The sequence below is a fragment of the Tinamus guttatus genome, unplaced genomic scaffold (genome assembly GCF_059628265.1).
Source record: "Tinamus guttatus ecotype Peru unplaced genomic scaffold, ASM5962826v1 Tinamus_guttatus_pri_ptg000004l, whole genome shotgun sequence".
Lineage (NCBI taxonomy): Eukaryota > Metazoa > Chordata > Aves > Tinamiformes > Tinamidae > Tinamus > Tinamus guttatus.
Genome location: NW_028288538.1, coordinates 9,914,754 through 9,927,383, shown reverse-complemented (window position 1 = coordinate 9,927,383; position 12,630 = coordinate 9,914,754). Strand labels below are relative to the sequence as shown.

At 36.4% G+C, this 12,630-nt stretch overlaps 1 protein-coding gene across 1 annotated transcript in view; it reads left to right on the top strand.

Moving 5' to 3' along the window:
- The window catches only part of TRPM7 (transient receptor potential cation channel subfamily M member 7), a 51,884-nt gene that overhangs the window by 12,223 nt on the left and 27,031 nt on the right, over positions 1-12,630 (top strand). The window contains exons 2-7 of the mRNA XM_088539965.1: positions 7,308-7,387; positions 9,392-9,430; positions 9,903-10,104; positions 10,530-10,743; positions 11,218-11,342; positions 11,974-12,145. Of these exons, the coding sequence (XP_088396091.1) occupies positions 7,308-7,387; positions 9,392-9,430; positions 9,903-10,104; positions 10,530-10,743; positions 11,218-11,342; positions 11,974-12,145 (832 nt within the window). The remainder of the gene's footprint in view (positions 1-7,307; positions 7,388-9,391; positions 9,431-9,902; positions 10,105-10,529; positions 10,744-11,217; positions 11,343-11,973; positions 12,146-12,630) is intronic.

Here is a 12,630-nt window from a genome sequence, read left to right as displayed (position 1 = left end):
GGGAGAGGAGAGGAGCGGAGCGGGGCGGGCGGCCGTCTGCCCTCGCCGCTCGCCCCAAGCCCTGGCACCCTTCCCGTGAGGGAATGTGAAGGTTTGCAGTCAACAGTAAGACTAAAATGACTGTGGGTTGCAGATAAATAACCGATGTTGAGGGGGATGAGGATGTAGATTATATGACTCCCTCGCCATAGACAAGGAAAGAAAAGTAGACTGTGTTACAAATAGAAGGGTGATTTGGGGTTGGTTTCAACTGGTGGCTGGACTTCGTTAAAGATGGGTTTCGAACACGGGATTTTAGCAAAAACAAGCAATGTCTGTATGGCTGGTAGCTTGAAAACATCCCTGTCTGTTTTGGTGATGTGATGCGTTGTTGGTGTCTTTGCTTTAGTCTCTCATATTAATGAACTGCGAATTGGACTTAAATCTGAAAAAGCTGTCTGAAAAGCTGTGGCTGGTGTTTTCTCACTGTGATTACCATGTGTTCCCTTTCTGTCCTTTCCTTTATAAATGGAGGGATTGATTGGGAAAGAGTTAATCTCCTTTAAAAACTTGGGGTGCTACCTCCCAGTTAGTTGCCTTTGGATAGAAATTTTGGTATGTGTTTTGGAATATTCCCAATAATGTGGATTAAGTAGGTTAAGTCTGAATCTAAATATGGAATATTCATATTATATCTTATAATAATTATTCCCTAAATAATTATCTTTTTTTTCTGGAAAATCAAAGTTAAAAATAAAGACTTCAAAATGTTAAATTTGATGCAAGTTGGTGGTCCTCTGAGTTACCAAAAAAAAAAAAAAAAAAAAAAAAAAAGCTTGTAGACTCATATTTTATATATATCGAATATGGTGCATTATGGTTATTTGATAAAATTCCCACATTTGCTACCTGTCCTATAAAAAGCACATGAGAATCATGTTAGTAAAGTTTAGGAGACAGATGTGAAAATCACTTTTTGAGAAGTTCCAAGTGTTCATTGCATCCACACCTGTGAATGGATGTGGTGAATTAAATGGTGACCTGTTACGTCAGAGAAGAATTTGACAAAACAATAGCTGCTCTGTTTGAGACCTAGATTGCTGGGAAGACTGTTCAGAGCAAATCTCCTGAACCCTGTAATAAAGAATAGGGTTGTTGAAGGTTTTTATTCTGCAGTAAGGGAGCCATTGATAGCAAGATTCGTATCTCTGCTCACTGGATTGAGGTCTGTTTCTGAATACAGTGAGCCGTAGAATTAACAGAAGACTTCCATTGACTGCCTTCTTTCCTTCCCTGTTTTCTCAATGCTTTTTATTTAAAAATAATATTTTTGCCTTCAGACACAGTGTTTTCAGGCATGTACTAATATTCTCCTTGGAGAAATATTTAAACCCAGAAAACTAGAGCTGTTGCTTTCCCAGCAATGGTGTTAAGCTAGGTGACATAGCAGTGACATCTTTCGTGCAGGGTAGGAATGGTCTGCGTCTGAACCAACTGGGTTCTTTGATAGAGGGTGTGTCAATATTTTGGAAAAGCAAATAAACAAGCTAAGCAACTTTTTCCTGTAGATAAAGCTACAGGGAAAATTAAGTTTTTTGATTTTTTTTTTTTTCCTCCCTCTAATGCAGAAATACACTTGCAAGAATTTTCATTTTAATTTATTAAGCAGCACTTGTAGATTCAAGCAGTATCATTCATTGTTTAGGGTGAAATGTTTGATAAGGATATATCAAGGCACTCTATATGAATATATTTTTGGCACTGAGATTATAAGGCCTACTTATCTTTCTAATATTGCACGTATCCATAAACTTCTACAAAACATTTTTGAAAATGATAAGGTTTAGTGATACTGTGTTTGTTAATTCAACAGATTTCCTAAGTGCGTGTGTATGTAGTCTCTGGGCAGACAGTCTGGAATTCTTCAGCAAGGAATATTTTAAATATAGGACATAATGCTAGGTAGCTAAATGCTTTTTTTAAAAAAAAAAAAAGAAAAAAGAAAAAGGGCAGTAATTATAGAGGTATGTAATTTTAAATTGTAAGGAAAGAAGTGGCTTGCTGGAGCCAAGAGTTTAAAACAAATGTTAGTAAATATATAGCATCAAACTGCTTACCTTTCCTCCATCCCTTTTCCCCCATATTTACGTAAAATTTTCTACAGTTCTGAAGATTTTCTTTTAGTGAAAAATGTTTCCTTGAGAAACAAAGGTGTGTTTTTTTGTTGTTGTTGTTGCCTTTTTTTTTTTTTTTTCTTCAACATGGTGTTTTAGGATCTTATTTTGGGAAGAGCATGGATAGCGATCTTCAGATACTTTCCACTCTATACACAGTGACTTTAGTTGCTTATTTTTTTTCTGGGTTATACGTTCGGAGTGTTTTTCAGTGAACTTATATTAAGAACAGGCTTAGATACTTAGACTGGAGATCCTTACAGATTTGAAACTTTGCTGGAAATCTTTGCAATGGGAACACATTTTATGTCATGTCATCTCTCCCCATAGGGGAAGGAAAAAAAAAAAAAAAGCTGTGTGGATGCTAAACTATTTGATATGCATTAACTTAAATTGTGGTGGTGTTCATCCTGAATGTTTGGCTTTATGTGATTTTATTAGACACTGAATCCGATCATGATAAGAGGTAAAGGTTAGTTTGGACTTTTTGCCTCTCCGGTGTAGCAAGAGGAGCCCAGTGCTCCAAGAGGTGCCGCAGTTACGGGGCAGGGAGCGCGGTGCTGTCCGCAGCTCCAGAGGGAAGGAGCCCCCTTCTGAAGGGGCACATGAGTGTGTGCAGTACGTACGAGCATGTAAGAAGCAGCCGCTTGTCCATGGGTCTCTTCTTGACGAGACAAACTACAGGAGATTCTCAAGTACAGAATGTCTGTTCCAAATGTGGTGAAGTTTAGCTCTTTGGTTGCAAGTGACCTGGACGTATAGGAGAGCTGGTGGCTGTGTGGTGGTGACTGCTATACTTATGCTGCAGACGTTTTCCGTTTCAGCAAGCCCCAAAACAGGAAGGTGCAAATTTACATGTTTGTTCTTTCCACAAATGGAAATTTCAGCTTTTTGGAAAATTGGAGGTGGGTAAGGAAAGAAAAAGAAATGTATAGAACCTACTTGTTTTTATTAAGGAAAAAACAAAATTGGAAGATCTTTTCCTTTAAAAGCTATTGTGTTTATTAAAGATCCGTTCGGTACAAAGAGCAGAAATCTGGAATGTGAGGTACTATAGAAGCTGGTGTTCCTTCTAACTTGGAAACTAAGGTCAAACATCTGCAGAATCAGTAATTGTCCTTTCTGTTTTCTTCTCCTTCCATCAAGTCTTGGTTTGGGTTTATTTTAATTTTAATCCAGGTCAGTTTCCTGATCCAGCTGTTCAGCTTTATAGAAAAGTTGTTAGCAGAACTGCTAGGTTGGTATAGGGTGTCAGGTTTGAGAGTGATATTTGGGGAAAAGCTTATACTTTTGTAGCAACTATTCCGTAACACACAACCCTCCAGCAACATGCAGTATTATTAACAAATAAATGAACAAGGAGAATAAATTAATCCCTTCATACATGAACAAGATCATGATTGTCAACTCTTCTAGTATCCCTACAACTGCTGTGTTTATGGATTTATTAAGTCATGCAGGTTATTTTGAGATCTTGCTAAATAGGGAAGATGTGTGGATCTTTTTCTACATATAAAAGTCAAATTTGTTGGATGAACCAAAGTGTCATTCTGTAGGGAGACTTGCTAGAAATACCCATCATAAATTTCAGTAAAGGTAACCTGAGGCATTCTCTTACCATTAGCAGGTATACTTAAATTATTTTACTTCCGTAAGTGGTGCTTTGAAGTGCTGATGTTATTGCTGAAGTAAAAATAACCAGTAGTGAAAAATGTTATGGTAAAATTTTTGTGTGCTGTAAAAAGCTGTAGTTTCTTGGGGGGTGTTTGAATACTTTCTCAAGCCTGAAAAATACTGCTGTACATGCTCCAGTTCAGACATGTTCTCTTGAGTTTGTAGTTCAGCAACTACTAGAATAAGTTTTGTTTCAAATAGTCATTACAATTGTTTTAGCGCTGGTGAAAGTGTTATGAAAAGACTTTCTTACTGGAAGTGGTTTGAAGTATTTCCTTTAATCATGGTCTCAGCATGAGTTTATCTGTTCTAGCTTATTGTATCAAATCTATGCGCTTTTTGTTTCTTAAAGTTCTTTCAGAAATGCTGAAAGACACAGTGGACTTAACTATCTACCCCAGAATCAGTGGAAGCACAATAAAGTGTCTTGCATAACACTCCAGAGCTTGAAAACTGAGCAAAAGTGGTGTTGGCAACTTCAGAGCTAGGAGTTGGTAGGTTCCAGCAAAACATCTCCTGAAATGTAGGAGATGTTGCAAGTTTTGTTTCTGGGGCACAGAGGTGATCCTGCCAACTGGGAATACCGGACGTCTTAAGGTGGAGATATTTTCATATGTAGCTTCCATCTGTAGGGGGGAAAAAACAATGAAGGTCATTCTGGAATAATAACTGTATTAATATTTTTCTTAAATATTTATTTAGTTTAGCAGATTTGAAATGCATATGAGAGAATATGGAAAGTTTTTTGGTTTGTTCATCTTTCGGATGCAAGTTTGAAAGGAAAGAAAATACACAATTGAAAGCCCCCATTTTATGTTTATATTACTACATATACTTTTTCCTAAAATCTGAACTTCTTGCAATACTGCAGAGCTGTTGCCATCATGTAAAGTACACTCTCTAAGATACCCCCACAAAATAGATCCTTATCACTCCCCTAAGCAGAAGTTGGGAGCAAAATCTAAGAAATGCAAAGTCTGATAACTTCAGTATGGCTTCTGGCTGCTGACTAGCCTCCTGTTTTAACCCTTTACTCACAAGGAAGTATTTCTGAGTCTGTCCTGAAACTGAGTTATCTTAACTGTCCTGTACATCATCATCTTCCTTCTGGTCATCATAGCAGCATTCCATAAGTAGTGACTTTTATGGCATAGAAAGCACTACTGTGCAACTGTTCTTTCTACCTTTTTATTTTATTTTATTTTTGGTGTGTGTGTGATCTTTATTCTTTACACAGTTATGGGAGATGTCTCATTTTCATTATTCTACTCTTACTGCTTTCTTTTCCTGCCCCAACTGAAAGCAGGAATGTTGGCTGGTGTTTTATGCTGTAAACTAGTTTTCCTTGTTCCCAGCTTTGATCACCACTTAATAAGCAATATTTCATGGAGCAACTGATGCGATTACTTGTGGTTTATAATACTCCAGGCTTTGCTGTCTGTCACGTTAGGCCTGTGATGGCTTGCTTCAAGATGTGCTAACCAAAATATTTTAATTACTCCTCTCTATCTTATCGTCTTCACGATAACAAGCTTAAACCACTGCGGTGTTGGCTAGCCCCTAGATGCTTATTCCTATAAAAATAAAAGGATTGCATGTTTTTTTTTTTTTTTTAAATATATACTGCTAATACTGTGATAGCAGGTGGAGAGGAGACGTTGCCGCTCTGAGCACAGCGGCAGGTCAGGAGCAGACGTGCCGGGAACGCGCAGGTTGCGCGTGTGGTGACTCACTGCTCGCTCTCCTGCCGCGAGACCCAACTGTTAATCCCTAGGACAGGCCAGGCAGGGCAAGCCTCAGTGTACCTGAATCTGAACCTGAATGTCATTGCGTTGTGTTCACATATATACACTTATCTAATAACCCATGTCTTTCTTGCAAGGCTGTCCTTTCCTTGCCTAGAGCGCACCCTTTGTTTTTAAGGGGTTAGAGATAGAGAGAGGTCAACTGTGGCCATGGCTACCCATTCCACGTGGTTAAAATACAAATTTAAATGTGCAACATGGTTTGGCGCTTGTTCTGTTGTGTCCCCCGAGTCATGCTCTGTGGGGATTGTGCAGCAGCTTTCTCCCATCTTTCCTTTTCCACTCTTGGGAAATGGGAGGCTGCCCCGTCCCCTTCTCCCAGCAGAGCCTGGTGCCTCTGAGTGGAAGGCCACCAGCTAGAGCACAGTTGGGAACTGGCTTGGCACATTCACAACCAGACTTTAGAAGGACAAAATATTGGCAGGAGGTCAGGAGGAATAACGTGGGAAAGATCTGTTGGATATGAGGAAAGCTTTGAAAGAGGGCAGGCAGTTGAGGACCAGTTTTCCAGGGGGCTTCATTACAAGCAGACCTATACCGGTTCATGTAATGATTTCTCTGTATTATCCTAAAGTGATCTTGACATTGCAGTGGTGAAGGACCAGATGCCTTTACTGAATCTTCTGTTATAACAGGTCTAACAATCTTTGATTCATAGTTCTCATACTGAACTGTTACAGGTATCCATTAATGATATACATCAGTCTCTTTTTTTCCTCCTTAGAAAGAATAAGGAACTTAAAAAAATCTAAATGGGGAATGTAATTTTAAAGGAGAACATGCTATTAGCAAAGAAGAAATCTTGATGCAATCCTAATAAGGATTACAACTTATGTGGCATAAGGTGCAGATCAACCTACAAAGTTTCTTCCTGTTCTGAATTACTAAAAATCACATCCGAGTTCCTTTCCTGGTGTGGTGCTGGAAGCTGACACAGGCATCAGGCATCTCACATGTTTAGCAAGTAACTCCAAGATTATCTCAGAGTTACTGTAACTCTCAATGTTGCGTATGAGTTAAAGCGACCCAATGAGTTAGTGTCCAGCTATTAAAATAGGCAAATAAGTGATGAAGAAAGCGTCTTTGGTTGTAAGTTTCGGGAAATGTTTTGAGGCTAAGCTCAAAACACCTTTTGGAATGATGCTCGTGACATTTGCTTACTGAGATGAGAAGCTTTCTCCTTGAGAACAAAGCTTGTCCAGATTCATGGCCCCTAGAGAAGACTGACATTGCCATTATTTAGATGACTTTTTAAACCTGCATTATTATTTTTTTTAACTTTATTAAAAAGGTAGATGAAAGTACTCTTACTTGAGTGTATAGTGAGGTGACTGGCTTTTTAATTCACTCCGTTTTTTCTTTGACAGTTTATCTAAACAGCGTATTTTGCGTTTTTATACATCTTTATGTGGCTACTACAAGAGATATTAATACCATTTAATTGTTAACTTTGAAAACTACTACTTTAGACTCTAAGGGATTTATATATTGCAGTAAGTGGCATTTGTTAAAGAAATTGGTTAATATGGTCTTGGTTATCTCAAGGTTTAGGCAAGCAGTGTTAGATGTCATTAGAGGCTGATACATGATTTTGTTTTGTGGAGAATGCAGCGCATATAAAGATAATATAACTTGTGTTTTATAATACTATTCATTTTTTTTCTTTTTTTTTCAGTCCCAGAAATCCTGGATAGAAAATACTTTCACCAAGAGGGAGTGCGTATATATTATACCAAGTTCAAAAGACCCCCACAGGTAAGCTAGAAATAGTGTGAGAAATCCCTGTTACCTTTTAAATTAGCAGTATGAGAGAGTAGTGGAACACTATTCAATCCATAGCGAAATACTGTGTTTAATTGCCCTTTATGTCTGGGCAGTCTCACTCTGTCTCTTAGATTTATTTTTCCTTTTTATGTAACTTTTTTTTTCTTCTTATGCAACCTTGGCATTGCAGAAACCTTTCGATAGGTGTTGGCCTACTCTTTGCTGCTTTTAGTGGTGTGTCACTGGAGTCTCTGCAGTGGGTGTTCTCTGTGTATTTCTGTTAATTTTCTTTTTTCTTGTGCGGAGTTCTGAAAAATCAGAAAGTCCCATAGAATTGTTTGGTCTTTATATAGATTTGAAGAACAACAATGCTAGTGTGATAGTGATGTGTAAAAGTAAAGCTAATAGTGGTGTAAGAAAGGATGAGAGATTCATAGAAAGGAGCAGGAAAAGGAATATTCTGAAAGGAGTGAGACTAATAATAGATACAAAGCAAAGGATGAACAAAGCTCTACTTCCAGGGAAAATAAAAAGGAAGCATTTTGATAAGTGTTTTTTGCTTTGCTTACCATTAAGATCTGCAAGAAACAGTGAGAGTAAAAATTAGGAAATGGGATTTTAGAGAGGAGGTGGAAACTAAGGAAGAGATTTTAACTGAGAGATTCTAAATCTCTTTGAACACTTTTATACTGAACTAGATATGTGCTACTAAAGATCAAGTGAACTTAATGATAGCTGTAGCATTTATTTCTTCTAGAATTTAGTCTTACTTGTAGAATTTACCTTTGCTAAATATCATAGGTGAAATGAAGAATTAAGAATTCCTACAATGAATTAACTTGGTGTTCATAGCCATAGGATCTGGATCACTGATGTGAAATAAAAAAACGCATTGAAAACAGTTTTGAATTTTGTGTTTTAAGACTGTTTTGTCTACCTCAAAATACCAAAATTACTGACACTGTAGCTTTTTCTTCTTTTTATCCCAAGATATGTTTTTTTCTTTTTTTTTTCTTTTAGGAACTTATTTTTGGGCAGAATAGAAGGAACAAAGCAAACCCTTTAGAGTTTTAAAGTTATTTTGAATTATTCATCACATGCTTTAAAACTGTGTGACCTGAGGAAGCTTTTAGAATTTATGGCTGTGATTGTAGCACATGGAAAATTTGCAAATGTAAATGAAGTAATTAGGAAGCTGTTAAAATTTCCAGACCTTTTTCAAAAGAACAAAATGGTCTTCAACATTTGTCTTTTCAGTTTAACCCATGTGTAGCATAAAAGGGAATTTACACCTTCCCCATCAGATTTTTTTTCTATCAGTTTCGAAGAATCATATATTGTTGTACCCAAATTATGTGTAACTGATTCAGATGTAGACAAAATCCAAGATGTCATATGTAGGCAATCTTTTTTTTTTTTTTTTTTTTTTTTTAAAAAGTAAATACTTTTTTGGTATTTGTTTTTGCAAGAATTAGTTAAATAATTTGCCAGAATTAGTTAAACAAAAAATTAACAATAGAATATAATATTCAAGGATAAAATTAAGCAATTGTTTATGCTTGGAGTTTGAAAAAAGTTTGAAATTAGTGTGTAATTTCTGCAATTTTATCTGTGTATATTTCACTTGTATGCTAGTGAGTGGTTAACACTGCTTTGAAAACTGTAGGAAATGGTGATATAAGCTTAATTATTCTTTTAACTTTATTAAAACAATTAGCAGGAAAACAGGGTACATACTTAAGATAGAAAAGGTTAGAAATTGAAAGTTTTTTACATAATAAAATAACTGTGTAAAACTATATAAAGTTTACTCAGACATCTTTTCTCCCTCCTCCCATGCAATTTAGCACTGATCAAATAACACCATTCCCACACGTACAGTTCAGCTGGGTTTACATACGAGGTATCAGTTTGCACATGTGAAGTGGTGTGACTTTTTTCCTGTTAACACTTAAACTTGAATTAACCTGTATATTTAAATGGTATTTCTTATAGATGCCTTCCAGGATGTCAAATTTGTCAGCAGCTTGTCAGGTAAGTGTTCTTTTAGTTCTTCATTATTTTTAGTGTTTTTTTTTTTTTTTTTTCCTCTTTCCATTAAATATAGGCTTTCATAATGGAGTTCTAAAAAGTTTTCAACATGAAATGTTAGAAGATTATTTTTTTCAAAAAAGGAACCATTTGCAATATGTGTATTGCTTATTTATAAATATGACGCAAAGTACCTGGACCCAAAATATTGATTTTTTTTTTCTGGCCTCTTATTCTGGCCTATAACTTTCTTTGTCAGTAAACTTGAATATTTTGCATAATTATGTGTCTTACTGTTTATCCTTGTTTCGAATACTTATGGCAACAAGGCTTCTTGCAGGGAATAGGGTTACATGGTATTTAGAAACTTTACCTTAAATCTATTCCATCTCTCTTATAGATAAAATAATTTTTCTCACTACCCTTCTGATGTTTGTATTCATTCAAGTATTCTAAATGATGTGCTGTGGTGCAGGTGCTGTTGCGGCCGCTTGGTCAGGCAACATGCCTGTTTTACTGCGAGTCTTGCTATGAAATACTCCGATGTGAAGCTGGGTGAAAACTGTAATAATCAGGAAACAGAAGAATGGTCAGTGGAAAAGCATACAGAACAGACTCCTACCGATGCTTATGGTGTCATCAACTTTCAAGGCGGCTCTCATTCTTACAGGGCTAAGGTATTTATGATGCTTTTTTTTTTCTAAATATCTTAATAAAGGTGGTGGATGAAATTTTTTTTTAAAAAAATCGAATTTAGAAATAATCCAATATTTTCAAAAACTCATTTTTCTAGGATACTGTGTCAGCAAAATGAAATAACATTTTATTTCTATAGGTTTTTCCTCTTTCTAAAACTTATTTTCCTAACTCTTAACTATTAACTATGTCTCTGCCCAAGTTTTGGGGCACGATGTAAACTTGTCCGTTTATTGGATCTACTATGCTACATGGAAATAAGTCAAATTTTCTGTAGCGAGGCTTAGGAAAAACAAAATTTCCTAAAATGTGTTCTGGCTATTCCTTTTCCTTGCTGATTGTGTGATGGTTCTTAGAAGAACCATCTGAGAACCTTTTAACTCAGCCTTTTTTCTTTTGTCTTCAGTATGTGCGATTGTCATATGACACTAAGCCTGAAGCTATTCTGCAGCTTATGCTTAAAGAATGGCAGATGGAGTTGCCGAAGCTTGTTATATCTGTACACGGGGGCATGCAGAAATTCGAACTTCACCCACGCATCAAGCAGTTGCTTGGCAAAGGTCTTATTAAAGCTGCAGTAACAACAGGAGCCTGGATTATAACTGGAGGAGTTAACACAGGTAAGAAAAGCACAAATGAATGTGCGTAGTTAACTTGATTATGGTTTATAAAAGCCCAAAGATTTAATAGATGCCTAGCTGTATCTTAAAGCCAAATGTTTTTTCAAGTTTTAGTTTGGTCAAGTAAACATAAAATGTTTTATTATACTTGAACATACATAGCTTGAAATAGGCTAGTCTCTTGTCTCTCTAGGGCAAACAACACAATGGTTTTCAAACTGTGGGAGGAAAAACTTCCATTTCTTATTGCTTTATTTGTGATTAAAGCAAGTGCAATAAATGCTGGAAGCTGTTAACATAGTTCTCTCTAGACTAATACTTACTTTGTAGCATTACTAATATATGGTCATGTGTCTCCCAGTAGTTATCAGGCTTCTTAACAGGCCAAACCAATAGAAGAGGTCTATTTCTTAAAGTTATTGTTTAATAAGGCATGGTATTTAATTTAATGGTTTTGTTTTTGTGCACAAACAGGTGTTGCGAAACATGTTGGTGATGCTCTCAGAGAACATGCTTCCAGATCATCTCGGAAGATTTGCACTATTGGGATTGCTCCATGGGGAGTAATTGAAAACAGAAACGACCTTGTTGGAAGAGATGTAAGGATAATCTAATTGAAATAATTATCTATGTGACTTTTTGTCAGATTTGCTTAAGCGTGTTTTTTCACTGTCTTTGCAACATTGTAATGCTTGCTTTACCATGGAGATACACTGACATCTATGACTTGGGAAAGATCATTAGGGTAAACAAGTTGCAAAATGTAAATGCAGCAGAGGAGGACCTTGTTCTTAACTTTGTGGGTGCTTTTTTTATTTTATTTTTCTTCCTTGTCTGCCTATTAGCATTAGTGGATTGTATTGCAAAAATGCTCAAGTTTTATGGAGAATTTGCATTTACAGAGGATAGTAAACTGAAATTTTTTGATGCTGAGTCTTCCAGGCTAATATTGCCAGAACAATCATGAGTTTTTTTGTGTGTACGGACACATTTTCAATAGTCTTTTTCTTTATTATCCTCCAGAACTCGCTTATTTTGTGATAGTTACTTGTTTCCCTGCACAAAGTTATGTAGCTAGCTGCAGCTGTTGGTGTATCCTCAAACAAGGCATGCTTGCATGTGTTAGTGTTTGTTGTTTTCCCTCTAATTGTCGTATCTAGACAAACAGCTAGGTTTCACAAAGAATTTCAATCTTTAAATTAAAACATATTTTTGTGTGCTTGTACTTAGGTGGTTGCTCCATATCAAACCTTGCTAAACCCACTAAGTAAGCTAAATGTCTTAAATAATCTTCATTCCCATTTCATTCTGGTGGATGATGGAACAGTCGGAAAATATGGAGCAGAAGTTAAATTACGGAGAGAACTGGAAAAAACTATAAATTTGCAACGGATCCATGCAAGTAAGTAACCATGATGACCAAGGACTGACCAAAGTTACTGTGCCTTACTGAATGTTTATGTCAAACTTTCAAATGAGAAATTAAAAAAAAAATCAAAAAACAACAAAAAAGAGTTTCTTACATGTTTCAACCTGACTTCTGGTAAATGACCATTTTGCGCATCATTTCAGCCACCGCTTTAGACCTTAGGAGTTGCAGAAAGACTTAGGATTTCTCTGAAACCTGAGAGGAAAGTTCCTCATTTGAACAGAGCTCGTAATTTTGCTTTGATAAAGCAGATATACCTCACTTAAATTATCAGCATATACTTAAGCTTTACCAATCCGATTGATTTTGACAGTGTTCAACTGCAGTCCCACGTAGAGAAATTGAGTTTGTAAAAGATCAGCTGTGTGAGGAGGAAGTGGCTTTGGGTAGTATTTTCCCAACTATGGATCACTTCGTGTGTGGGGAGGATGTTTTCTGAGACTTCTTCCATTATATTC